Here is a 27,616-nt window from a genome sequence, read left to right as displayed (position 1 = left end):
AAACAAAAAAACCTATCGAGTTTTGAAAGAGAAAATCAGAATAGAGGGTACTGCCCACAGGTGGAAGTGGGCCGATTTCCTTTTTCTTAATGGCATCTGAGGGTGGTCTTGTTGATAGCACTAATGAGAATTAATAAAGTATATAAGAAAAAAAAAGTAAAAAGAATAGAAAAAAAAATTTGGAAAAAAAACCACACTAAAAAACCCAATATTAATTTATTATTCCCCCCCCCTTTTCTTTCTTCTCTTCTCCTCCTCTCCCCTCCTCCTTAGGAAAATATCGTGATGAACTGTGAATTGTATTATGCTAAATGGAACAGAAACTGCCTATAACGGAGGCCCTGAGTTGGGGGGAAGTATTCAAGGGGCAAAAAAGGAAGTAGGGACCCACAAAATGCAAAAAACAAAAAAATTTGGGTCAAGTATAAAATGATTTGCTTGTAAGTGATGGTCGACTAAGAGATATAATGAGAGGAATAAGAGGGAAACAGGAAGAAGGAAAAAAAAAAAACTATTGTATTATGTGGAGCAAAAGCTAAATAGAATAGAGATCCTGGGTTGGGAGGAATGCTAATGAGTTAAAAGGCGAAGTAGCCCTGGCCAGTTGGCTCAGTAGTAAAACGTCGGCCTGGCGTGCAGGAGTCCCGGGTTTGATTCCCGGCCAGGGCACACAGGAGAAGCACCTATCTGCTTCTCCACCCCTCCCCCTCTCCTTCCTCTCTGTCTCTCTCTTCCCCTCCCGCAGCCGAGGCTCCATTGGAACAAAGATGGCCTGGGCGCTGGGGATGGCTCCTTGGCCTCTGCCCCAGGCGCTAGAGTGGCTCTGGTTGCAACAGAGCAACGCCCCAGATGGGCAGAGCATCACCCCCTGGTGGGCATGCCAGGTGGATCCTGGTCAGGCACATGTGGCAGTCTGTCTGACTGCCTCCCCATTTCCAGCTTCAGAAAAATACAAAAAAAAAAAAAAAAGTGAAATAAAAAGCACCCAAAATGCCACAAGAAAAACTTGAGTCCCAAATTAAATAATTTGTTCATGGTTGAGGATTGAATGAGAGGAAAAGTAAAAGGAGAAAATAAACTAATAGAGAGGGAGAAATAAGAAAAAGGGGAAAAGGAAAAGAAGAAAAAAGAAAAAAAAAGAGAGAGAGAGTTAAGGGTTTTGAAGTGTAACCCTCATGGAGAGTAAGGAAGAAGAAAAGAAATAAAATGTAACACTTATGGGTAGTGTAGTTCAAGAAGAGGAAAGAATAAGACGGGCAGAGAATAAAAGGACCAAGGTGGAGGAAATAGAAATAATAATAATAAAGGCAAGAAGATGAAAGAAACAAAAAAATAGTGGAACACGTTATAAAGTCTGTGGATTTTTCTTGATTTTGAGAGGTTAACTTTTTCCTTTTTCTTTCCTCTCCCTCTTCCTGGTTGGTGACTCTGTACCCCGGGTTCTGCCCCTGTGGCACGCTTAGGTAGAGATTTGCAGTTGATGAAAGTCTACAGTGATGTCATATATTAGGCTTCAGTCTCGTTGGTAGTCAAGGCTTGTTAGCATTTGCAGGCTCCGACAATGAGAGAGTCCATTTTCCCGTAGCCTCTCTCCTAGTCTCTCCTTCCTGAATTAGCAGCCTGATGATCCAGCTATGAGGCTGCCTCTGCCTTTGTCTTCGCCTTCAGTGTGTGGAACTCCCGGATGCTCCAAGGATAGATATTTCTGTCTCTGGTTGATGAACTTGTTGAAATTTTGGGGAGATCTGTGGGTCGCGCTCCTCACGGTGCCATTTCTCTGACGTCACTTTGTTCTAACTTTTCAAAATAATTTCTGGACTTCTACTCATTGTTGAGAGCAGGGCTTTACAGGCCACACCCTCTGATTCACAGATGCTCAGTTCTGCTAAATTGTGAAAGCAGTCCCCAAAACATGAGGAAGCCAGCATGGCTGTGTTCCAAGAAAAGGTTTTTTTTTTAAATTTATTGATTTTTAGAGAGAGGAACAGAGAGAAAGAAGGGGAAAAGCAGGAAGCATGAATCATAGGAGTTGCTTCCCATTTGTACCTTGACCAGACAAGCCCAGGGTTTTGAACTGGTGACCTCAGTGTATCAGGTTGACATTTTATCCACTGCGCCACCACAGATAAGGCCATGAAAACTTTGTCTGTGATACTGATATTATAATTTCATATACATGTTTTGTGTCAATATTATTCTTTTTTTTTTTTCAATATTCTTCTTTTGATTTTTAAAATCATTCAAAAATATAAAGCCGTTCTTAGCTTGCAGGCCATACAAAAGCAGGTGTTTGGCTGGATTGGCCCATGGTTTACAGATATTATCTGAGCAGTGGGATTATGAAGTTAGCTCGGTATTTGTAAAAAAGTAATAAGTTTTACTGTAAAAAGAAAATATAAAAAAGATATAAAATGACAGTAATATCTCTAAATAACCAGCTTATTAGTTTCTTTTTCCCAATATGGGTAAAACCTGTAACCCTATGTCCTAGACACCCTGTTTATATTTTCATTGTGACACCTTAGTTCATTGATTGCTTTCTCATATGTGCCTTGACCATGGGGCTACAGCAGACCGAGTAACCCCTTGCTCGAGCCAGCGACCTTGGGTTCAAGCTGGTGAGCTATGCTCAAACCAGATGAGCCCGCGCTCAAGCTGGCGACTTCGGGGTCTCAAACCTGGGTCCTCCGCATCCCAGTCCGACGCTCTATCCACTGCGCCACCGCCTGGTCAGGCGACACCCTGTTTATATTTTAAAAGCAGATAAAAACAGATACTTGCAGAATGAACCTTGCAAACCTAATGTGAAGTAGAAGAAGCAAGACATCAGAGAATAGCTAGTGTTTGATTCAATTATATAAAGTTAAAAGGTATTGTTTATGATGATGTACACAAGTGGCAAAACCCTGAAGGAGATCAGGACCTGGGTCCCCTGACGATTAAGAGGGTGCTTATGGGTGAGAGGGGCCTGTGATCGGCAAAGCCGAGTGGAAAGGTTTGGGGTGCTGGCAGTGTTCTGGTGCTGGTTGCTCTATAACTCCATTTGATAAACTGTACTTTTTTGTAGATATGTCATGTTTCATGATTAAAAATGCTAAAGTAAGTGAAGAACTACTGATGTATGTGCAGTGATGCACAACGGCTGTGTATGTGATGGTGGTGTATGTACCACATGACAAGTGTACAGTGGGGGACTGTGCCATCCAGGCTGTGCCAGTGCACCTGTGATGTGTGCACAATGGCAGAATCACCTAACGACACATTTGTCAGAAGGGACCCCTGTTGTTAAACCACACAGGCCTGCACAGTTAGAGCTTTCAGACTCCTGTGAAAGACAGAATGAAACCCTGAGCCTGTCTCCTCACTCTGCCCAGAGAGTGCTGCTGTCCTCACGACTTTGTTCAGTAGCAGTGTTTATGCTTCTATCAGGGCTGAGCTACATCAGTTTTAGTTTTTAGAATTTCTAGAAAAGGTATATTTCACACATACTGTTTCCCCTTGTTCTTTTCTCGTGGCTGTGTTATTTTGAAAGTCTGTTCTTTTCTTTCTTTTTTTTTTTTTCTGTATTTTTCTGAAGCCGGAAACGGGGAGAGACAGTCAGACAGACTCCCGCATGCGCCCTACGGGGATCCACCCGGCACGCCCACCAGGGGGCGATGCTCTGCCCCTCTGGGGCGTCACTCTGTTGCGACCAGAGCCACTCTAGCACCTGGGGCAGAGGCCGAGGAGCCATCCCCAGCGCCCGGGCCATCTTTGCTCCAGTGGAGCCTCGGCTGCGGGAGGGGAAGAGAGAGACAGAGAGGAAGGAGAGGGGGTGGAGAAGCAGATGGGCGCTTCTCCTGTGTGCCCTGGCCAGGAATCGAACCCAGGACTTCTGCACGCCAGGCCGACGCTCTATCACTGAGCCAACCGGCCAGAGCAAAAGTCTGTTCTTTTCAATAGTTGCAGAGTATTGTGTTGCTTTTTTTTTTTTTTTTTTGTATTTTTCTGAAGCTGGAAACGGGGAGAGACAGTCAGACAGACTCCCGCATGCGCCCGACCGGGATCCACCCAGCACGCCCACCAGGGGGCGATGCTCTGCCCCTCCTGGGGGTCGCTCTGTTGAGACCAGAGCCACTCTAGCGCCTGGGGCAGAGGCCAAGGAGCCATATCCAGCGCCCGGGCCATCTTTGCTCCAATGGAGCCTCGGCTGCGGGAGGGGAAGAGAGAGACAGAGAGGAAGGAGAGGGGGAGGGGTGGAGAAGCAGATGGGCGCTTCTCCTGTGTGCCCTGGCCGGGAATCGAACCCGGGACTTCTGCACGCCTGGCCGACACTCTACCACTGAGCCAAATGGGACCTTGTGTTGCTTTTAAAAGGACCATGTTGGTAGACTGTGCATATTGAGTAGCTTCTTATCATGTTGAGCAGTACTATAATGGATGTCCTCCTACATGAATCCCACTCATCGTTCGCAGTTTCCCTTGGGTAAATTCGTAGGGTGGGTGTATCTGGTTTTTACTTTGGTGGGTCTTGCCAATTGGCCCTCCCCAAAGACTTGCTGATTGTACACTGACCAATGTGTGTGGGTGCTTATTTCACCACCACAAAGCATCCACAAGAAACTAGGTAAATATGCTATCTTAAAGGTAAAATACACTATCTTTTGCTTTTAATTTCCATTTCTTTTTGAAATTTTATTCACTTTAGAGAGGGGAGGAGAAAGAGTATAGAGAGAGAGAGAGAGAGAGAGAGAGAGAAGGGGAAAGGAACAGGAAGTATCAACTCCCATATGTGCCTTACCAGCCCAGGGTTTTGAACCAGCGACCTCATTGTTCCAGGTCAACGCTTTATTCACTGTGCCACCACAGGTCAGGCTTAATTTCCATTTTTAAAAGAGAGATTGATTATCTTTTGTACTTTATTGGCCTTTTGTATTCCTTTTTGGAAAAACTTTCATACAGTTCTCATATTTTTCTTTTGATTTATGTTGATTTAAATGTTCAATAAGCAGTTTAGCCTTTGTTTATGACATATATCACACTTATCACTTGCTATTCTTATTTTCCCATGAAATATTTTGTTTATATAGTTGTGTTTTTTTTTTTTTTTATTGAGCTTCTGGGTTTTAAAGACCTTCACTGCAAGATTATAAACATAAATGTATGAAAAGCTTTCTCTTTGAACTTTGGTGATTCCATTTTTTTACAGTGAAATAGTTAAGTCAATTTGAAATTTACTTGTAAAAAAATAAGATGAAGTTTTGACCTGATTTCCTCACAAACATCCAGCTGTTCTTGCATCAGCTATTGAACCTTCTTGTCTGCTGATGTGGAAATGTACATTTATAATATGTTAAATTTCTAGGACCTGTTTCTGGACTCTGTTGTTTCATTGATTTATTTATTCCTTCTGTAGTTCCAGATGCTTTTAATTATTATTATTTAAAAAATTATTTATTGATTTTACAAATAGAAGGGAAGAGGGAGAGAGAGAAAGCGAAAGAGATTGTTATATGTGCCCTTACCAGGTATCAAACCCACAACCTTGGCATATTGGGATGATCATACAGGATTGTGTACCTTTCTTGTTATATCTGTTCCTAGATATTTTTTTTATGTATTATTATTGTAAATGGATGGTTGAAGTATTCAGTAAATATCAGTTTTGCTGTTATTTGATAGTATTGTTCAAGTTGATGTCCTTATTGATTTTCTGTCCACTTTTATCAATTACTTAGAGACGGGTATTAAAGTCTTTGACCATTGTGAATTTGTCTGTTTCTTGTTGCATTTTGTTGGTTTTTGCTTTGTGTATTTTTTGTATGTGTGTGTGTGACAGAGAGGGAGAGAGACAGACAGAGAGAGAGGGACAGACAGATAGGAAGGGAGAGAGATGAGAAGCATCAGTTCTTTGTTGTGGCACCTTAATTGTTCATTGATTGCTTTCATTTTTCTTGCTTTTTATATTTTAACATAAGCTTTAATTTTTTTTTCTTTCAAGAACACAAACCACCAACAGTATGCTTAAAATCTTAATCTAAGAAAATTGAATCTAGTATAAAAATCCCAAAAGAGTAATTATTTCAAAAATGATGTTAGGTATTTATGTAGCATTTCAGCTTTTAAAGTATCTTTGCATATGTAATCTCTTCTCATATTTTCAGAAACCAAATGAGACTGTTTTATATCCATTGTGCAATGAGAAATCCAAGTCTCATGAAGGTTGATTTTCTTTTCACATGGACAGTAAGAACTAGAGCCACAACTTGAATTAAGTCACCTGATTGTCTAGTGCACTTTGATAACCCAGTATGACTTTGACATTAGCCATGAACATATGTAGAAACTTGAATTTTTTATAATTTGATTAGTTGGACAATTTTTATTACTTTTATATAAAACTATATATGAGTTATAGACATTTACAAATAGAAAGGCAAAATGAATTTAGTAAAATTCTCCAGTTATATCACACTACCCAGCAGATACTTTTTTATCTCTTTTTTTTATTATTATTAATTTTAATGGCGTGACATTGATAAATCAGGGTACATATGTTCAGTGACAACATCTCCAGGTTATTTTGACATTTGACTATGTTGCATACCCATCACCCAAAGTCAAATTATCTTCTGTCACCTTCTATCTGGTTTTATTCCCCCCCCCCCCCCCCGGAAACCACCACCCTCATATCCATGTCCCTGAGTCTCATTTTTATGTCCCACCTATGTATGGAATCATATAGTTCTTAGTTTTTTCTGATTTACTTATTTCACTCAGTATAATATTATCAAGGTCCATCCATGTTGTTGTAAATGATCCGATGTCATCATTTCTTATGACTGAGTAGTTTTCCACAGTATATATGTAACAAAGCTTTTTAATCCACTTGTCCACTGATGGACACTTGGGCTGTTTCCAGATCTTCGCTATTGTGAACAATGCTGCCATAAACATGGGGGTGCATTTCTCTTTTTGAAACAGTGCTATGGTATTCTTGGGGTATATTCCTAAAAGTGGGAGAGCTGGGTCAAAAGGCAGTTCGATTTTTAATTTCTTGAGGAATCTCCATACTGTTATCCACAGTGGCTACACCAGTCTGCATTCCCACCAGCAGTGCAGGAGGGTTCCCTTTTCTCCACATCCTTGCCAGCACTTACTCTGTGTTGTTTTGTTGATGAGCGCCATTCTGACTGGTGTGAGATGATATCTCATTGTGGTTTTAATTTGCATTTCTCTAATCACTAGTGATATTGAGCATTTTTCATATGCCTATTGGCCATCTGTAGGTCCTCTTTGGAGAAGTGTCTATTCTATTCTTTTGCCCATTTTTTGATTGGATTGTTTGTCTTCCTGGTGTTGAGTTTTACAAGTACTTTATAAATTTTGGTTATTAACCCCTTATCTGACGTATTGTCGAATATGTTCTCCCATTGTGCAGTTTGCCTTTTTATTCTGTTCTTATAGTCTTTAGCTGTGCAAAAGCTTTTTAGTTTGATACAGTCCCATTTGTTTATCCTGCCTTTTATTTCCCTTGCCCGTGGAGAGATACATCAGCAAATATATTGCTGTGAGAGATGTCAGAGAGCTTACTGCCTATGTTTTCTTCTAAGATGCTATGGTTTCACGGCTTACATTTAAGTCTTTTATCCATTTTGAGTTTACTTTTGTGAGTGGTGTAAGCTGGTGGTCTAGTTTCATTTTTTTGCAGGTAGCTGTCCAATTTTCCCAACACCATTTGTTGAAGAGGCTGTCTTTACTCCATTGTATGCTCTTACTTCCTTTGCCAAATATCAGTTGACCATAAAGGTGTGGGTTTATTTCTGAGTTCTCTGTTCTGTTCCATTGATCTACATGCCTGTTCTTATGCCAGTACCAGGCTGTTTTGAATACAATGGCCTTGTAGTATAACTTGATATTAGGAAATGTGGTACCTCCCACTTTATTCTTCCTTTTCAAGATTGCTGAGGCTATTTGTGTTCTTTTTTTGGTTCCATATAAATTTTTAGAATATGTGTTCTATATCTTTGAAGTCTGTCATTGGTATTTTAATTGGTATTGCATTGAATTTATAAATTGCTTTGGGTAATATAGACATTTTTTTTTTTTTTTTTTTTTTTTTTTTTTTTTTTCTGTTTCAGGCTAGATATTGTTTTTTTTTTTTTTTTTTTTTTTTTTTTTTTTTATATAATTTTATTTTTTTAATGGGGTGACATCAATAAATCAGGATACATATATTCAAAGATAACAAGTCCAGGTTATCTTGTCGTTCAATTATGTTGCATACCCACCACCCAAAGTCAGATTGTCCTCTGTCACCTTCTATCTTGTTTTCTTTGTGCCCCTCCCCACCCCCTATCCCTCTCCCATTCCCCCCTCCCCCCCCGTAACCACCACACTCTTATCAATGTCTCTTAGTTTCACTATTATGTCCCACCTACGTATGGAATAATACAGTTCCTGGTTTTTTCTGATTTACTTATTTCGCTTCGTATCATGTTATCAAGATCCCACCATTTTGCTGTAAATGTTCCGATGTCATCATTTCTTATGGCTGAGTAGTATTCCATAGTGTATATGTGCCACATCTTCTTTATCCAGTCATCTATTGATGGGCTTTTTGGTTGTTTCCATGTCCTGGCCACTGTGAACAATGCTGCAATAAACATGGGGCTGCATGTGTCTTTACGTATCAATGTTTCTGAGTTTTTGGGATAATATAGACATTTTAATGATGTTTATTCTTCCTAACCATGAGCACGGTATATGCTTCCAATTGTTTGTATCTTCCTTGATTTCTTTTATCAATGTTTTATAATTTTCCGAGTACAAGTCTTTAATCTCCTTCGTTAAATTTACTCCTAGGTACTTTATTTTTTTGGTTGCAATAGTGAGGGGAATGTTTCCTTAATTTCTCTTTCTGACAGTTCATTGTTGGTGAATAAAAATGCCTCTGATTTCAGAGTATTAATTCTATATCCTACCAACTTGCTGAATTCATTTATCAGGTCCAGTAGTTTTTTGACTGAGACTTTAGGGTTTTCTATATACAATATCATATCATCTGCAAATAATGATAGTTTTACTTCTTCTTTTCCAATTTGGATGCCTTTTATTTCTTCTTCTTGACTGATTGCTGTGGCTAGGACTTCCAGAACTATGTTGAATAAGAGTGGTGAAAGGGGGCACCCCTGCCTTGTTCTTGATCTTAAGGGGATTGCTTTTAATTTTTGCCCATTGAGTATGATATTGGCCATGGGTTTGTCATAGATGGCTTTTATCATGTTGAGGTATATTCCCTGTATTCCCACTTTGCTGAGAGTTACAATCATGAATGGGTACTGGATTTTATCAAATGCTTTTTCTGCATCTATTGAAATTATCATGTAGTTTTTCTCCTTCCTTTTGTTTATGTGATGAATCACATTGATTGATTTGCTAATATTGTACCAACCCAGAATAAATCTCACTTGATTATGTTGTATGATTTTTTTCATATATTGCTGGATCCGGTTTGCTAATATTTTGTTGAGGATTTTAGCATCTAAATTCCTCAGGGATATTGGCCTATAATTTTCTTTCCTTGTGTTGTCTTTGCCTGGTTTTGGAATCAGAATTATGCTCGCCTCATAAAAGGAGCTTGGAAGTCTTCCTTCCTCTTGAATTTTTTGAAATAGTTTGAGAAGGATAGGAGTTAGTTCTTCTTTGAATATTTGGTAGAATTCACTTGTGAAGCCATCAGGCCCAGGACATTTCTTTGTTGGGAGTTTTTTGATAACTGTTTCGATCTCATTTGTTGTAATCAGTCTGTTTAGGTTTTCTGATTCTTCCAGATTAATTTTTGGAAGATTATATGTTTCAAGGAATTTGTCCATTTCATCTAGATTGTCTAATTTTTTGGCATACAGTTCTTCATAGTATTTTCTTACAATATTTAGTATTTCTGTTGTGTCAGTTGTTATTTCTCCACTCTCATTTCTAATTTTATTTATTTGAGTCCTCTCTCTTTTTTTCTTGGTGAGTCTGGTTAAAGGTTCATCGATCTTGTTTACCTTTTCAAAGAGCCAGCTCCTGGTTTCGTTGATCCTCTATATTGTTTCTTTAGCTTCTATGTCATTTATTTTCATTCTGATCTTTATTATTTCCTTCCTTCTACTACCTCTGGGCTTTACTTGCCATTCTTTTTCTAGTTCTTTTAGATGCAGGGTCAAGTTGTTTATTTGAGCTTTTTCTAGCTTCTTGAGGTATGCCTGTAATGCTATGAACTTCTCTCTCAAGACTGCTTTTGCTGTGTCCCATAAATTTTGAGTTGATGTATGCTCATTATCATTCATTTCTAGGAATTTTTTAATTTCTTCTTTGATCTCATTGTAAACCCATTCATTATTTAATAACATGCTATTTAGTTTCCAAGTGTTTGAGTATTTTTCAGTTTTTCTGTTGTGGTTGATTTCTAGTTTCATACCATTGTGATCAGAGAAAGTGCTTGATATGATTTCAATATTCTTAAATTTGTTGAGGCAGCTTTTGTGCCCTAACATGTGGTCTATCCTAGAGAATGTACCATGAGCACTTGAAAAGAATGTATATTCTGCTGCTTTAGGGTGAATGGTTCTGAAGATATCTATTAAATTGAGTTGATTTAGTATGTCCTTTAAGTCTGCTGTTTCTTTGTTAATTTTCTTTCTTGAGGATCTATCTAGTGATGTTAGTGGGGTATTGAAATCCCCTACTATTATAGTATTGTTGTTGATCTCGCCCTTTATATCCATCAAAGTCTACTTTATATATTTAGGTGCTCCTATATTAGGTGCGTAGATATTTATAATGGTTATATCTTCCTGTTCGATTGCTCCCTTTATCATTATGTAGTGACCTTCTTTATCTCTTACTATAGTCTTTGTTTTAAAGTCCATTTTGTCTGATATAAGTATTGCTACCCTAGATTTTTTTCATTTCCATTTGCATGAAATTTTTTTTTTTTCCTTTCACCTTCAGTCTATGTGCATCTTTTGTTTTAAGGTGTGTCTCTTTTCTGTAGACAGCATATGCATGGGTCCTATTTTCTTATCCACGCAGCTACCCTATGTCTTTTGATCGGATCATTTAGTCCATTTACATTTAAGGTTATTATTGATATGTAATTGTTTATTGCCGTTTTATTCTTTAAAGCTGTATTCCTCTTTTGCTATATTCTTTTCCCCCTTTTATTTGTTTACAACAGACCCTTTAGCATTTCTTGTAGCATTAGTATGGCGGTAGTGAATTCTTTGAGTTTTTTTTTTTTTTGTCTGGAAAGCTTTTTATTTCTCCTTCAATTTTAAACGATAGCCTTACTGTGCCGCGGACCAGCGCGGCTCCAAATAACGGTGCGGAATTGAGGAAACACACTTTGTCAGAACAAAACCGATGGGACCGGGAGGACTCTTCAAACTGCCTGGCAGTATCTGAGTGCCTCACAGCCCCAGTTCGCTTTATTATATGGACCTATGCAAATCAAGGACCCTGATACAAAGTTGCACATCAAAGGCTAAGACAGGAACTCTCCCAAGGCAAAAACAGGATACATTAGTGAAATTTACAAACATCTGAAACAAACAGAGTCAGAGGAAGGGCATGTATATTGCTTCCTGCAACCCAAGGAAGGAAGTGGAGTGGGTGCAAACACTCAGCATCAAAGCCAAATATGGAGATGGAAGGGGTAAAACTTAGCCCCCTGCCAAGCCTCGAATCTATAATGGCTTTTTGCCATTAATGGTCCACAACATTACTGGATAAAGTAGTCTTGGTTGTAGGCTCTTGTTCTGCATTACTTTGAATATTTCTTGCCATTCCCTTCTGGCCTCAAGTGTTTCTGTTGAGAAGTCAGAAGTCATCCTTATGTGGGCTCCTTTGTAGGTGATAGCCTTTTTTTCTCTAGCAGCTTTTAATATTTTCTGTTTATCACTTAGCTTAGGTATTTTAATTATGATGTGTTTTGGTGTAGATTTTTTTGGGTTTCTCTTTAATGGAGTTCTCTGTGCTTCTTGGACTTGTGAGACGTTTTCCTGAATTAATTGAGGGAAGTTTTCAGCTATGATATGATTGAACAAAGTCTCTATCCCTTATTCTTTCTCTTCTTCTTCAGGAACCCCTATGATGCAGATTTATTTCTCTTCATTTTGTTACAGAGCTCTCTGAGTTTCCTCAGGCTTTTTGAGTCTCTTCTTTTTTCTGCTCTTCCTTCTGTGCCTTCATTTATCATGTCTTCTAAGTTGCTGATTCAATTCTCAGCTTCATCCATCCTGCTTTTAATTCCTTCCATTGTGTTCTTTTTTTCCTGATATTGTATTTATCATTTCTGACTGATTCTTTTTTATTATTTCAATGTCTTTTTTTATATTTGCTATGTCTTTATCTAGGTGTTCGTAATGACCATCTATTGTTGTTCTAAGATCTTTGAGCATCCTAACAATCGTTATTTTAAACTCTGCATCTGGTAATTTGGTTATATCTGACTCATTGAGTTCCTTTTCTGGGGGTTTCTCTTGATTCATTTTTGTTGCATTTCTCTGCCTTCTCATTTTGTCTGTGTATATGAAGGTTTTGGCCTCTGGAGTCCACTGGGTGTGGCCTCTGTGTTCCCTAGGTGTGGTCTGTCTGCAGACCCGCAGCCCCCTCTACCTCTGCTGCCTAGGGTGTTTGGGTATGGGCGTTGCCAGTGCCAGCCCACTGGGGCTGTCACTGCAGTTTCTGCCTCTCCTCCACAGGAGGGGCTGTGATGTTGTGCCTGGATCTACAAGCCTCCTAGGTCTCTGCCTTTGCCCCGCCACCATGTGTGGGGTTATGTGCTGTGCCCTGGTGGCAAGTCTCACCACCACAGGCAGGGGTGAGCACCTTTGCTCAGCTGCGGGGCTCCACCTGTTTCTGGCTCCCCCCCCCCCGTGGGAGGAGCCAGCTTGTGTATCAGGTAGCAAGCCTCGGTTTCGCCTGCCCGGCGAGGCTGCGTGCCTGGCGCCCTTCCTCAGCAGCGGGTCTCTGTCCCTTTCAGGGCTCCCGCTCTTCCCCCACTGGCGGGGTTGCAGGCGGGCTGCAGCTGGGCCTGACCACTTTTGTGCATCTTCTGCACCCCTGCTGGGCAAGACTGAGCTCAAACCTGTGCCTCAGTCATGTTCAGCTGGCTTCTGCCCTTGCTGAGGGAACCGTGCTTCCGCATCCTGCTGCCACCCTCCCTCAGGCAAACCCGCAGCAGTGTGGTTGGGGGCACTGCAGCTCAGATCCTAACACTCAATACTGTAGTCCCGAAAGCTCCCTCCTTCTAAGCGACTCTGCTCTGAGTGCCACGGGAGAGCTTGTTTGGCTGGTGTCTTGCTTCCCTTTGGTGCTATTGCTGTTTCCAGGGGAAATATTCACTTCAGATTTGGGAAGTGACTCGTCCCAGGGGTTAGAGTGGCTGTCCCTCAAAGTGTTTCTCCCTGTGCCTCCTAGATTACACTCTCTTCTTGCTGCTCTGGTCCTCTCCTCTCTCCTGTCCCCCAAAGTCCCTGGTGGGTGGTTGTGAGAGAGGTTTTCTGCACGGTCCCTTTAAGAAGAATCCTGGGTCTGAGAAATCAGACTCTTTCTCACAAACAGTATCCTGGCTTGTTTTGCAGCTAAATACTGTCCATATGCCTCTTCCAGGCTCTGGGGCTGCAGGCTGGGGCTTTGTACCTGGGGCTCAGGACCCTCCCCTCTCTGCTAAACTCACTTCCCGCCACGTGAGTCTCTCCCGGCTGCCGTTTGCTTCGGGGAGCTGGGCAGCCCTCTTCGCGTTTCCACTTTTTTACCAGTCTCAGTGTGGCTTCTTCAGTGTTCCTTGGTTGAAGAGTCCTCTTAGTTTAGTCCAAAGTTGGTTTTTCCAGATGATGGTTCTTAAATTAAGTTGTAATCCACTTTGGTTCTGGGAGGTGGAAGTTGGTACATCCGCTTACTCCATCACCATCTTGCCGCCTCCTCATTGATTGCTTTCTCATATGTGCCTTGACCCAGGGGCTACAGCAGAGCAAGTGACCTTGGGCTCAAGCCAGTGACCCTGTGCTCAAGCTGGTGAGCCCATGCTCAAGCCAGATGAGCCAATGCTCAAGCTGGTGACCTTGGGGTTTTTAACCGGGGTCCTCCACGTCCCAGTCTATGCACTGTGCCACAGCCTGGTCAGCTGCTTTGTGTATTTTGAAGCTCTATTATTAGTTGTAAAAGTATTTAGAATTATTATATCCTTTTTTTTTCCTTTTTTTTTTTCTTTTTTACAGGGACAGACAGGAACAGAGAGAGATAAGAAGCATCAATCAGCAGTTTTTCATTGAGAGACCTTAGTTGTTCATTGATTGCTGTCTCATATGTGCCTTGACCACGGGCCTTCAGCAGACCAAGTAACCCCTTGCTTGAGCCAGTGACCTTCGGTCCAAGCTGGTGAGCTTTTGCTCAAACCAGGTGAACCCTCACTCAAGCTGGCGACCTCCGGGTCTTGAACCTGGGTCCTCCGCATCCTAGTCTGACGCTCTATCCACTGCGCCACTGCCTGGTCAGGCTATTATATCCTTTTGCTGATGTGGTTCCTGTATTATTTACAGACTTTCTTTGTCCCTGGGAACATTCTTTGCTCTGAATATATTTTTCTGGTTTTAATGCTGCCACCCCAGTTTCCTGCCCCTGGCATCTCCTCACATCCTAGCTCTGACTTCCTATTGAGATGATTGCTGCAGGCAGAATAGTTGGGTCTTGACTCCACTCCACCAGTCTCCCTGTGTCTGTCCCTTTGTGTTTTAGTCAACAGTGTTTTTGAGAGGAGCCAACACAGCTTGTGAAGGCTCATTCAGACCTCCTGTTTGTGCTGACACAGTCTGGGTGGCCTGGCTGTGTGTCTTTAAGTGATGCTGTTTGTGGGCAGGGTTTTCTGCAGCTTGAGGTCTGGGGAATGGAGCCTGGGGAGGGGATGTGGGTGCTGCTTCACTGGCAGTCAGGGCTCTCTTACTGACATCTGGCTTCAGGAACCATCTGGAGGAGCCTTTCTCGGTCTTCCTGGGGATTGGCCAAACTCCCATGGGGTATGTCCTTGGGTTGCAAATGTTTTCCTTCCCCTTGACATGTCTGGCGGCCTTGAACTGAACTTTTAAGGGTTGGTAGGGTTGTCACCTTCCTCCAGAGCTATATAGATTCTAGACTCCTCAAGCACACGAGGGACAGATTTATGTGTGAGAGTGACTTCTGGGCCCTGTATGCCTCTTCTAGAATCTCTCCCCATGGCTTGTAATGTCCTCTGTTGGTGGACACTTGACCAGGTAGTGTCTGGTTGGGAATGTGGTAGTTTCTTCTGTCTCAGGTGGGAACAGAAGTCAGGAGGGTGATGTGTGCACTGCTTCTAAATGGTCCATGCCTGCTCCTCTACTCGGCTAGCCAGGAAGTGCAGGGAGAAGCTGAAGGTACCTTGCTGAGGCTGAAGGATTCTGGAAACTTCCAGGTCATCTCTTCACTGTCTACTCTTTATCTGTTGGCATAGTTTGGTCTTTGGATGCTCATGTTTTTAGATGGGAGGGTCAAGAGGTTTAACTCAGGCCCCTACCCTCTACCTTAAACCACAGCTCGGCATAGCTCTAATGATAGACAATGTCTTATAATGTGCTTTTCCTATAGAAACTTCACTTGGAGATGTTGACAGACCAGCCACGAACAACTAAATACCACCATGTGATCCTGCAGAATAGGGAGTCCCTCAAAGACAAAGTGATTCTGGATGTTGGCTGTGGGACCGGGATCATTAGCCTCTTCTGTGCACATTATGCGCAGCCCAAAGCGGTGAGTAGGAAGTGGCCGTCCCTTTAGCAGTCATGGAGCTGAGTCTTGGTGACGTGTCCTTTGTGCATGAGGCACCATGTTGACAAAGCGAGCAGTGTTTCCTCGTGGGCTGAGCCAGTTAGAGGTTGTGACATTGGTCAGTGAGCTACCAATAGCATAGAGTGGAATAGGACAGGTAGAAAATGTCCCAGCAATCTGCATGTGATGGGTAGTTTTTTTGAAATGTTTATTTCAGTTAAATATAGAAACATTCATCTACGTGAGTGGGTTACCGTCCAAGTGCTGTCCCTGCCCTGAATAGTGACTGCCTGGCAAAGACAGGACCGACCTCTCTTTAAAGCATGTCTGGGCTATGTGGAGTTGCAGCCCCTTGGTGTTCTCAGTACAGGCAGGTGCAATTCCTAGTTTACAGGGGAGGCTGCAGTGCAGGGGCCACCTGAGTTCAGATCCTGTCGGAACCAGAACATGGTGCTCAGGACCCTCCGCCAAGAACCTGGATTTGAAATTATGTCTGAAGCCACAGGTATCCTACAAGTCGGACTGTCCTCAGATGAGTGCTGAGACCTCCTTCATCAGTTAGGGGTTGTTGCTGCGTGAACAGGCGCTGGGCTCTGGCCTTATCCAGGGCACCTTGGGACGAGCAGCCATGGGTGGGGGCAGAGCTTCTGTCCACCTGCAGCCCCATGCCTGTTTTAGGCAGAAGGTGAAGTTAGGGTTAGATGCAGCAGCTCCCCTCCCAGGTGCATGACACACTGGCCCTTCTGCTGTCGGCCGCTGCTTTCCTTCTGTGTCTGCTGTTTTCCCTTTTCTCTGGTGTAGGTTCCAACTCGGCCGAGGTGCCGCCGGGCTGCCGTGCAGTGTAGGATGTATGCTGACGGTGCTTCTGCCAATGCAGGTGTATGCGGTGGAGGCCAGCGAGATGGCCCAGCACACGGGGCAGCTGGTCATGCAGAATGGCTTCGCCGACATCATCACTGTGTTCCAACAGAAGGTGGAGGATGTGGTGCTGCCGGAGAAGGTGGATGTGCTGGTGTCCGAGTGGATGGGGACCTGCCTGCTGGTAAGTGCGGGGCAGCGACTGGGCTGGTCTCTAGAATCTTCACAAATTGTGATTAACTTGGACTTTTTTCCTAAGGTCAAATGTAACTTATTTTTTTATATGAACTAATGACTATTTAACTGATTAAAAAAATGCCTTTACAAGAAATCTGGAACTCTTTCATGAGTGATTTATGTAAACTCTGTTCTCTTTGCGAACCTGTGAGTATCCATGGCTTAATGTATGAGGCTGATTTTTTTTTTTCTTTTTTTTCTTTTTTTCTTTCATTTTTCTGAAGCTGGAAACAGGGAGAGACAGTCAGACAGACTCCCGCATGCGCCCGACCGGGATCCACCCGGCACGCCCACCAGGGGCGACGCTCTGCCCACCAGGGGCGATGCTCTGCCCATCCTGGGCGTCGCCATGTTGCGACCAGAGAGCCACTCTAGTGCCTGAGGCAGAGGCCACAGAGCCATCCCCAGCGCCCGGGCCATCTTTGCTCCAATGGAGCCTTGGCTGCGGGAGGGGAAGAGAGAGACAGAGAGGAAAGCGCGGCGGAGGGGTGGAGAAGCAAATGGGCGCTTCTCCTGTGTGCCCTGGCCGGGAATCGAACCCGGGTCCTCTGCACGCTAGGCCGACGCTCTACCGCTGAGCCAACTGGCCAGGGCGAGGCTGATTTTTTTATGTGAGCAGACTCTTTGTCTCTTTCCAAGCCTGGGTGCTCCCTCTCCCAGCAGCCCCCTGATTAGCATTAGTGAGACCCAGCCTGACGCTCCAGGTATCACAGGTGGAGTGGATGGTTTTCTGGTTACACCCCTCCCCACCCTGCACAGTACTTTATGTGCTCACACTCACAGACTCTGAGATTGAGGGCAAGTGAGAGGTGGGTGGGAGCTGGGCCTGCGTCTTCATCTCCTCGAACCCTCTGCCCAGCCCTCTTCTGGCTCAGGATCTAAGACATTATAGTAAAACACCCCAATCTGAAATTTATCATCTGTAAAAATCCAGAGAGAGAACATCTAGCTGAATGTGAGCAGAATGTGGCTGATGTTTCCAGCGAGAGATCCATTTAAATATGTTGTCCCAGCTTCTTATACATTGCAAACATTGAGGAAAATGACAGCAAATGACATTGGGCCATTAGTCCTGTTGAGATTATGTTATCTGAAGAGAAAGTGTACATAGACTCAACATCTGTGATATTTGGTTTATTAATAACATCTGTGGGTTCCTAAGATTATAACCAGGGGATAAAAGGGACTAAGTACAGCATTAACCCATTACTTTGCCCCTCAAACACCAGTGTTTATTCAGTGAACATTTATAGAGTTCCTCCTGGCCATGGGAACATAGGAGCCAGCCTGTTGTGGAGCTGTATCCACAGGCCCAGGGCAGTTGGGGGAAGCCTGCTGCCAAGGGTCCAGCTCTGCTCTTGGAAGTAGGTGATGTGGGAGACAAAGAGTAGGAGGGGAGGGAGAGAAGAGGAAAGGGGCAGAGGGAGGAGAAATGGGGAGGTGGGAGGGGCGGGGGAAGAGGGAGGAGAGGAGAGGTGGAGGGGAGCAGCATCTAGCAGGGGCAGTGGCACCTCGGGGCCGAGCTGGATTTAGGTGCTGTGTGCTCCAGGACTTTGCCATGTGTTAGGCAACCAGCCACTGTCCAGGGCTTTAAGGGTGGAGTAGAGATCAGGTCACTATGGGAGGCCCTGTAGGACTGCAGGGCAGGTGAGGCCTTCAGGGTCTGAGGGCTGTGAATGTTCTGAGAATACCCCAGACCAAAATGATTTCATTTGACAGCTAAAATCCTTTCAAAACTTAGGGGCTCTTAAAAATGTAGTAGTAACTACTTAGTGACTACTCAGTGGATGAGAGTGAAGATTTATCCTGGCCCTTAGCCATTCCCCAGTTCTGAATTCTAACGCAAAATGACCCAAGCTGTGATAGGTGACCATTAATATGTGGGTATGAGATAAATCCTCCACGGAGCGCTGGCTGAGCAGTGCTTATCCTGGCTGGTATACTGTTGAGGGTGAGACTTGTATAAAGATCCCAGACCATCTGAATGCAGCAGGGAGGTCTGTGCAGACGCTGGCCTCAGTCACCTGGTCTCCTGTGTGTCTCTCCCACCCCTGCAGTTTGAGTTCATGATTGAATCCATCCTGTATGCCCGGGATGCGTGGCTGAAGGAGGGCGGGGTCATCTGGCCAACCACGGCTGCATTGCACCTGGTACCCTGCAGTGCCGACAAAGACTACCGCAGCAAGGTTCTCTTCTGGGACAATGCCTATGAGTTCAACCTCAGCGCTCTCAAGTGAGTGTCCGTGGCACAGCCATACACACACGCTCTTGGGCCTCTCGCAGTGTGAACTGCAGGCGTTTCTAAGACAGAATAATGTACTTTGTTGTAGAACTTGCCATGAAACTATCTAAATTTACTCACATGCCTAAGAATTTTGCACGTTGCCTTTAATGCCTTTAAACTGATAACAGCTGCAGTGGGAATTGAACTGTCTTTTGCATCTAAGTACTCAAAGTACACTGGGAAAAATAAGGTCATGGTTACAAATGAGGCCTTTATAAATGTGTGGGCCATTAAAACACAGATGTATGTTCCTACTAAGCTATAAATTTGAATAAGGATTGGAAATATATTAGTGGAGTTTTATAGAGAAAGCAGTGCTCCAAAAGAGTTGATTTCCTGGTTGTTAACATGTGACACAGTTGTGCAGTTGAGCTTCAGGTTTGATTTTCTGGTAAGGCCTTCACATTTCTACTGTTGTCTCTTCTTAGAAGGATGGGGATATATAAGCTGACTGCTTCCCCTTCTAAGAGTGCCATGGGAATTAGGCACAAGAAACCCAGCATCAGCCCTGGAAATGAGGGGAGGGTCCCTCATTTGTCAGAAGCTGCAAGAAACTTCCATTCATGTAGTGAGGACCAGGTCACCAGGGATGCCTGCTAGACATCCAGATGAGGAGTAGACAGCCAGAAAGGGGCCTCTGAGCCTTTTTGTCTTTTATTTTAAAATTAAAAAAATATTGCCTGACCTGTGGTGGTACAGTAGATAAAGCATTAATCTGGAATGCTGAGGTTGCTGGTTCAAAACCCTGGGCTTGCCCGGTCAAGGCACATATGGGAGTTGATGCTTCCTGCACCTTCTCCCTTCCTTCCTTCCCTTCCCTTCCCTTCCCTCCCTCCCTCCCTCCCTCCCTCCCTCCCTCCCTCCCTCCCTCCCTCTCTCCCTCCCTCCCTCCTTCCCTCCCTCTTCACTCTAAAATGAAGATCCCTGCTGCCAATTCAGTGTCAACAGGAATCCCCAATTTGGGGTGCAATACAGCAGAGACTTTACTTAGTGACACAGCTGCTGTTGCAGCTCAGTTTGTAAACCAGGGAAACACAGCTATGGCACTCCACTAAGACAGGGGAGGCTGGCTTACATAGAGAGGAGTTCCTGCCCCTGTTCTTGACTGGTCTATTTTCATGTAAATAGGGAATTCAAATTTGTATAGTTTGGTCCAAATAGCACTGTTCTAATTGGTTGGCTCCACAAATTCTGATTGGCCAGCAAAGATACAACCTAGAACAGGAATATTTTTTATTTGCTGTGTAATAGAAGATCCATGAAAGATATTTTGTGATAAAATAGATTCGAAAACTAAAGAAAACCTGTAGCCTCTTATTTTCTGGTATTTGGTGAAGGTTGGTCTCCCTGTGTTCAGACCTTAAGAAGGACTAAAGGGAAGCTCCTCATTACTTACACACAGGGAGGGCTGGGTGGAGGGACCGGAGTTGGGCTTGCAGGGCTGCAGCTCAATAGTGGTTTGGAATTCCTAATAGTACAGAAGAGAGAAAACATGTCCTGTTGTCACACATGCGTGTGTCAGAGCCTGAGATGTTGGTGATGACTTTGAGTAATTACTTTGACCTTTTTCCCAGATCTTTAGCAATTAAGGAATTTTTTTCCAAGCCCAAGTATAACCACATTTTGAAACCAGAAGACTGTCTCTCTGAACCGTGCACTATATTACAGCTGGACATGAGAACAGTGCAGATCGCTGATCTGGAGGTGAGGTACAGTTGGTGCGCACATGAGTGAAACTTGTTATTCAGATAAACAAGTATATATACCTTTTGCTATTGGTTCTCCTATAGTCTTTATGTTCTATTCTGATTTTCTTTTCTATTTTTATATTATTTTCTTTCTAGTTAACCTCTTTAACATCTTCCATTATTTTTAGATTTAGGTTTAATATTATCAGCATCTTCGGATTCAAATAAATTATCGAATTTCATGATGGAATTTGAATTAAAATTTTTAAAGGGTTTTTAGTTGCCCTTGATAGCAAAATTCTTAGTTCTTTCTTTTCCTTCTCTCTTGCCACGAGGTGGCACCTGTGGGCTCAGGATGGTACCCGGTTAAGGGTGTACTCTGAGATGGGGGAGCCAGACAATGTTTGAAAACCTCATCTGGAACTTTGATGGGCAAAATAGTGTGAGAACTGAAGTTTTGAAACTTTAGTTAGTTTCAGTTACAACTGTAGAAACTCGGCTTTGAACTTTTCTATTTATGCAAAGAACTGAGAAGAGAAAGTATTCTCAAATTTTGAGGCAGAAAATTAGGCAAATGAGACCCAGATTACTCGAAACCTTTTCTGGTTGTCTGCTGCATTTGAATTCACAATGCAAGTTTTAATATTTACTTTCCCTAAAAGGAAATTCTATATGGCTTTTGATGTGTTCAGCTAAACTAGTAAGTTATAGGCTTGTTTCATATTTGCCGAAATAGGTGGTACAGGTCTTGGGTCAGCACAGTGTTGTGGGATTTGTGAAATGTGGCCAAGGGAGGAAGAAGTTGTGAGCCTCGCTCAGACAGAGCCTGAGGCAGCCTTATGTTACATGTTTATGAACCAATGTCCATTTTCTTGTTTGTTTGGTTGAACACAGACAATGAAAGGTGAACTGTGCTTTGATATCAAGAAAGCTGGCACCCTGCATGGGTTTACGGCCTGGTTCAGTGTCCGCTTTCAGAACCTGGAGGAGGATGAGCCCCAGCTGGTGCTGAGCACGGGACCGTTTCACCCGTGAGTGTCTGCTCCACCCTTTGGATACGTGGGTAGCTCTCCGTGGACTGTTCAGGGCTTGCTGTCAAGTTATTGCCATGACAGAAAGCATGACAGGGTGATGAATTTAAAGGTCTAGTAATATTGAAAGTTGACCTGAAATCTTTAGCCCAGGCTGAGCCTTGGGCTGGGAGCTGTGGTATGGAGCTAGGTGTGCAGGTGATGGGCACTGGGGCCCAGGCTGTGTGGAGCTGAGTTGGGGTCTTGTGCCCCCACTGTCCCTGTACCCGCTTCCTCGGGCTGCTTCTGGACTCCCTGGATGAACAGACTGGCTTTAGGAGGATCAGGCTTTGTCTTCTCTCAGTTGCCCTAAATGCTGCTACAGTTTTTCATAGTTAGCAGCATTCTAGGGCCTTTTGCTCAGACTTTTTTACAGAAGGGAAATGTTTTTTGAGACAGTTTCGTGCAACAGCATTTTATGGCTGCACTCATGCCCACATGGGAGCTGAAGTCTGTTCATGGGGCTGGATACAGCGGCCCTGTGGAAATGCTGCCTTCATTTGGGGGCTTCTGTAGCCCCTCTCAGTAACTGCCCTGGACACTCCCTCAGGCATGGAGGTGAGCCAGGAGTGAGCGAGGCACAGGGAGGGGTGCTAGTTGTAGCATCTGGGTGTGAAGGACCCCGGTCGTCATTTTGTGCAAGGAGAATGAGGCTGAGGAACTGCTTGCCCAGAGTGGAGGTTGCCTGGCTGGGGCTGCAGTCAGTTCTCCTTCCGGGGCTCACTGTGCAGATGGGAGCACTCACCTTAGGAGCCAGCAGTGAGTGCTGTGTGCTGGGGCTCCTCTCCACTAGAGCATCTGCAAGGGGTTGTCCACACATAGGTAGTATCAGGGACAGAATTGGGATGGGCAGGGCGCAAGGCCAAAGGACACATTCTCGGAGAAGGGCCAGGGAAAGAGACCCCTATGGTGGCTGAGGGAGGGTAGCCTGAGAGTCAGGGAGGAAGAAGAGGCAGCCAGTGCCTCAGCTGGGCATGACCGTGGGGCCACACCATGTACTGAGGGGAGGACCTGTCGGGGGCCAGAGCCTGCAGAACTTCAAGAGTCCCAGAATGTTACTGTTTTTCCCCCAAATGTCAGTTATCTTGTGCACATGCATCTTAACTTTCACAGAAATCATGTTTTTGGACACAGTGTCTTCATTGTGTGTTTCTCTTTGACTGCAGAAACTAGAACCGTGGGCATCAGTGGCTTGGAGAAAGAGCTGGGTGGCTTGGGATGGACGCCTGCTCTGCCAGGATGCAGAAGCTGGGTGGACCCTTTGAGGGGCTGGGGCAGAGGAACCCTATGTCCTGCCTTGTGACCTTGAGCACCCTATATCCCCTCCTGGAATCTGAGCGTGTCCAGGAGCTGTGTCCTCGGTGGGCTGTGTCTGCCCTACAGTAGCTCTGGAAAGCTGGGCCCAGGGAGGGGCTCCAGTAACACCACCCTATGTCTTGCAGCACCACCCACTGGAAGCAGGTGCTGTTTATGATGGATGAGCCTGTCCCTGTCCACACAGGGGATGTGGTCACAGGCTTGGTTGTACTGCAGAGAAACCCAGTGTGGAGGAGGCACATGTCTGTCACTCTGAGCTGGTCTGTCACTTCCAGACAAGATCCCACATCGCAGAGAGTAAGTAAGCTATTTAGCTTTAAAGTCATATGCTGTTGTGCTGTTCTGGGGGATAGGTCTGGGGTGGTTACCATGGAGATGCTCATCCCCACCTTGTCTGCATCATTTTTCTAATCCTCATGGTGGGAAGTGGATGCTTTTATTTCCAGAACAGAAAACAGAGGTGCAGGAAGGTAAATGGTTTGTTCTGTGACACAGCTAGTCAGTGAGAGAAGCCCCAGCCCTGGCTGGGGGCCACCCTTTCTGTGTCCAGGAGCCGCGGGCAGAGAGAAAGAGCCAATGGCTGAGCCATCATGTAGCCTGGCACCTACCTGGTGCTCACAGGTGGTGGGTGTGTGGCCACGCAGAGTGAGGGGTGCGTTCTGACTAGGTGGTGGTTTGAAGAGTGAAGAGCCAATGTTCCCACAAGTGGAACAGTGCAGCCAGTGGGGGCCTTGGGCCTCAGAGGCCACTGAAAGGTGGATTCTCTTCTCCTGACTCAGGGTTAATGTGGGAGGGAAAAGAAAACCATCTAATGGATTCTTGTTGTTTTTGATACCTGTTTATTGCTTTGCTTTACAGTAATTTTATGTTGACTTTGTCATTTAAAAATATTCTGCATCTGAATGCCATTTTCTTGTCCATTGTTAAGGTATTATAGGAAATACTGCATGTTAATCAAGTGTTATTGATTATTTGATTGATTTGTTTTCTTTGCCTTTTTTAGGGTGGAGAAAAAGTCTTTCCAATCTGGAGATGACAGTGACGTTCTGTTTGGGAAGCAGTGTGAGCTTATTGGAGGTATGTGTAGGAGCGGAGGAGTCTCACCCGTTGTGAACACTCGATCTTGTGAAAGCCTGAGAACGCTCACTCTGCCTGGCAGGTGGTCACACCTCTCTCTGTGGGCTCTACAGACAAACAGACTCGGGCTGCCCTTGCTACTGTCACTGCCTGTGTCTGTACTCTAGAAGTAGGCTGTGTTTCCAGGTGTCCACCAGTGACGTCCACAGTGCCGACCTCTGGGTAGGTTGGGGGCACAGTGTTCCTAAGCTAGGTCTAGTTCTACACTCATAGGACACATGCGTCAGCCTTGTACTCCTGTGAAAGTGACTGTTTGTGCATCATGTGGTAATGGTGTCCTTACTGCCCTTGGTTCATCCACTCAACATGCTGAATGTGGGGTTTCCCGGAGCCGTGCAGGACCGGGAGGCGGCAGTGCATGCTTGGGCCTCTGCATGCGATAGTGCAGTTGTAGAGATGTCTTCTAGACAAAGCGTGTTGGTACATAGTGCATCTTAATAAATATTTTTAAATAAACGAATGTTTGTGTAGATCCTATTTCTGTGCATGTACATTATTCGTACAAGCATGGGCCCATGCCTCGTGTACTGCCTTGTAAGCTTTCTCATCTAATATTATGAAGAAACTCCCATATCAGTAGTTATACATCCACATTTTGTGTGTGTGTTGTTTTGATTTTTAGTTAACTTTTTATTAAAATATAAAATACATACCCCAAACTGCACAAGTCATGTGTATATAGATGGATGAAATTTTACAACATGGACATACATGTAACCAGGACTTAGGTCAAAACACCTCACACACCTGAGGCCCCAAGTGCCTCTTCTACTCAGCAACACCCCTGGGGGCATGCTTGACTTCTAACACTATAGATGACTTTTGTCCAGTTTTGAACATTTTATGAGTGGAATTATACAATGTGTTTTTGTTATTGACTAGATGTTTGTGTCCTCCTAAAATTTGTATGTTGAATCCTAACCCCCAGTGTGATGTTGTTTGAAAGTGGGGGCCTTTGGGAGGTACTGGGTCATGAGGGTTATTACGTCTCATAATAGGATTAGTGCCCTCATAAAGGAGACCCCAGAAAGTGCCTTGTCCCTTCACAACACAAGGATACTGTGAGAAGGTGGTCAGCTATGAACCAGGAAGCGGGCTCTCTCCAGACCCCAAATGGGCCTTTTCCTTGGTGTGGGACTTCCAATCTCCGAACAGTGAGAAATAAATGTCTGTTGTTTGACTCTGGTATTCTGCTCTGGTGCCCTGGATGGTCTAGGCATTCTTCCTTTGCATCTGCCTTCTGTAGTTCACATTATGTTTGTGAGAATCTTCTGTGAGTTGTATGCAATGTGGTTGCCTTCTCATTGCTGTGTAATGTTCTACTGTATGAATGTACCATAACTTACGTGTCTTATTCCCCTGTTGGTGGGCATTGGGGTTCTTTCCAGTGTCCATCTATTATGATTGGTGCAATTGCAAACATTTCTGTATGTGCGTGTGTTTTGGTGCACACTTCTGCTTTACTAGAAATGATCAGCTCTTCAAAGTAAAAAAAACTCATGTCTATGCTCCACATCCTCTTCAACGCCAACTGTTTTGTGTTTTTCCTTTCTTCTGTTCTGGTGGGTGTGTGGAGGTAATTGCATTTTTCTCATGGCTAATGCCATGTGTTCACTGGCCATTGGCTACCCTGCTTTTGAAGTGCTTGTTCAAGACATTTCTCTGTTTTACTATTAGGGTTGTTTTTTTCCCCCAATTAATTTTGCAGGGGTTCTTGATATAATTTGACTAAAAGTCCTTTCCCGTATATTTATTTTGTGATTTATCTTCTACTCTGTGACTTGTTTTTCACTTGATAAACAGAAGTTCTTAAATTTGATGTTGTTCAGTTTGACATTATTTTTCTTTTATGGTTAGCACATTTTGTTTTCTATTTAAGAAATCATTACTTATTCCAAGGTCATAAAGCTATTCTACATTCTTCTCTGTTATAGCTTATAGTGTCTTAGCTTTTGCACTTATATCAACATTCTAAGAGTTCTATACCTCTAGAACTGCTTTAGCTGCAACATTATTTTGATATATTTTTAGTATTATGCAGTTTGAAATATTTTAAAATTTTTGTTATGATTTCTTCAGCTGTACTGTTGGTTATTTGGAGTTATGTGGTTTAATTTCAAAAGGTGGGATTTTTAAGTTACTTTTCTTAACCATTTCTAGCTTAATTTCACTATTAAGAGAATAGACTGAGTGATTTCAATCCCTTGAAACTGTTGAATCTTGTTTTATGACTCAGCATATTGTCAGTTGTATTCCTATGTACTTTTTGTGTATCCTGCTGTCCTTGAGTGTAGATCTCTAAATGTCATTTATCAAGTTTGTTGTGTTGTTCAGATAGTTGGATCTTGACTGATATTTCTGTCTGCTTATTCTATGAGCTTCTGAGTCCCTCTGCGTCTTAGTCTATGTCTTTGTCTGCTTAGAGTGCCATATCAAAATACCGTAGACTGGGTGACCTAAACAACAGGAACTTATTTTCAGGACTTTAGTTCTGGAGGCTGGGACGTTCATGATCAGAGTGCTTGCCAATTTGGTTCCTGGAGAGGGCCATTGTTCTGGATTGCAGAAGGCCATTTCTCATTGTGTCCTCACATGACAGAGAGTGAGCTCTCTTGTGTCTCTTCTCTTTTTTTTTGTGTGTGACAGAGACAGAGACAGAGAGAGGGACAGATAGGGACAGACAGACAGGAAGGGAGAGAGATGAGAAGCATCAATTCTTCGTTGCTGCACCTTAGTTTCTCATTGATTGCTTTCTCATATGTGCCTTGACCGGGAGGCTACAGCAGACCGAGTGACCCCTTGCTCAAGTCAGCAACCTTGAGCTCAAGCTGGTGCCTTGCTTAAATCAGATGAGACCACGCTAAAGCTGGTGACCTCAGGGTTTCAAACCTGGGTCCTCTGCGTCCCAGTCTGATGCTTTATCCACTGTGCCACCACCTGGTCAGGCTCTTGTAGCTCTTCTTATAAGGACACTAATCCTGTTGGATCAGGGCCTCACCCTTATGATCTGTTTAACCTTAATTACTTCCTTAAAGCCCCTGTCTCCAAATATAGTTACACTAGAAAGCCCGGCGGTCATACGAAATGACCGCTGTTCTAGATATTATAAATTGTAATTAAAATGATTTGTGCAAAGGTGTCTGCTAATTCAAACTGAATTACCCAGGGCAGGCGGCGAGGATGCCCCTTTGCTTAGTGCCCCACGGGGTTTCCCCCTT

At 43.8% G+C, this 27,616-nt stretch overlaps 1 protein-coding gene across 3 annotated transcripts in view; it reads left to right on the top strand.

Annotated features, from left to right (window-relative positions):
- The window catches only part of PRMT2 (protein arginine methyltransferase 2), a 43,624-nt gene extending 18,749 nt beyond the window's left edge, over positions 1-24,875 (top strand). For all 3 annotated transcript variants that reach the window (XM_066369947.1, XM_066369946.1, XM_066369945.1), the window contains 7 exons: positions 15,628-15,789; positions 16,685-16,849; positions 18,960-19,135; positions 20,761-20,890; positions 21,769-21,905; positions 23,387-23,558; positions 24,265-24,875. In XM_066369947.1, the coding sequence (XP_066226044.1) occupies positions 15,628-15,789; positions 16,685-16,849; positions 18,960-19,135; positions 20,761-20,890; positions 21,769-21,905; positions 23,387-23,558; positions 24,265-24,297 (975 nt within the window). In that variant the 3' untranslated portion in view covers positions 24,298-24,875. The remainder of the gene's footprint in view (positions 1-15,627; positions 15,790-16,684; positions 16,850-18,959; positions 19,136-20,760; positions 20,891-21,768; positions 21,906-23,386; positions 23,559-24,264) is intronic.
- The last annotated feature ends 2,741 nt before the right edge of the window (positions 24,876-27,616 follow it).

Source organism: Saccopteryx leptura, chromosome 2 (genome assembly GCF_036850995.1).
Source record: "Saccopteryx leptura isolate mSacLep1 chromosome 2, mSacLep1_pri_phased_curated, whole genome shotgun sequence".
Taxonomy (NCBI): Eukaryota; Metazoa; Chordata; class Mammalia; order Chiroptera; family Emballonuridae; genus Saccopteryx; species Saccopteryx leptura.
The sequence above is the reverse complement of the archived record's forward strand: the minus strand, read 5'-3'. Positions and strand labels throughout refer to the sequence as shown.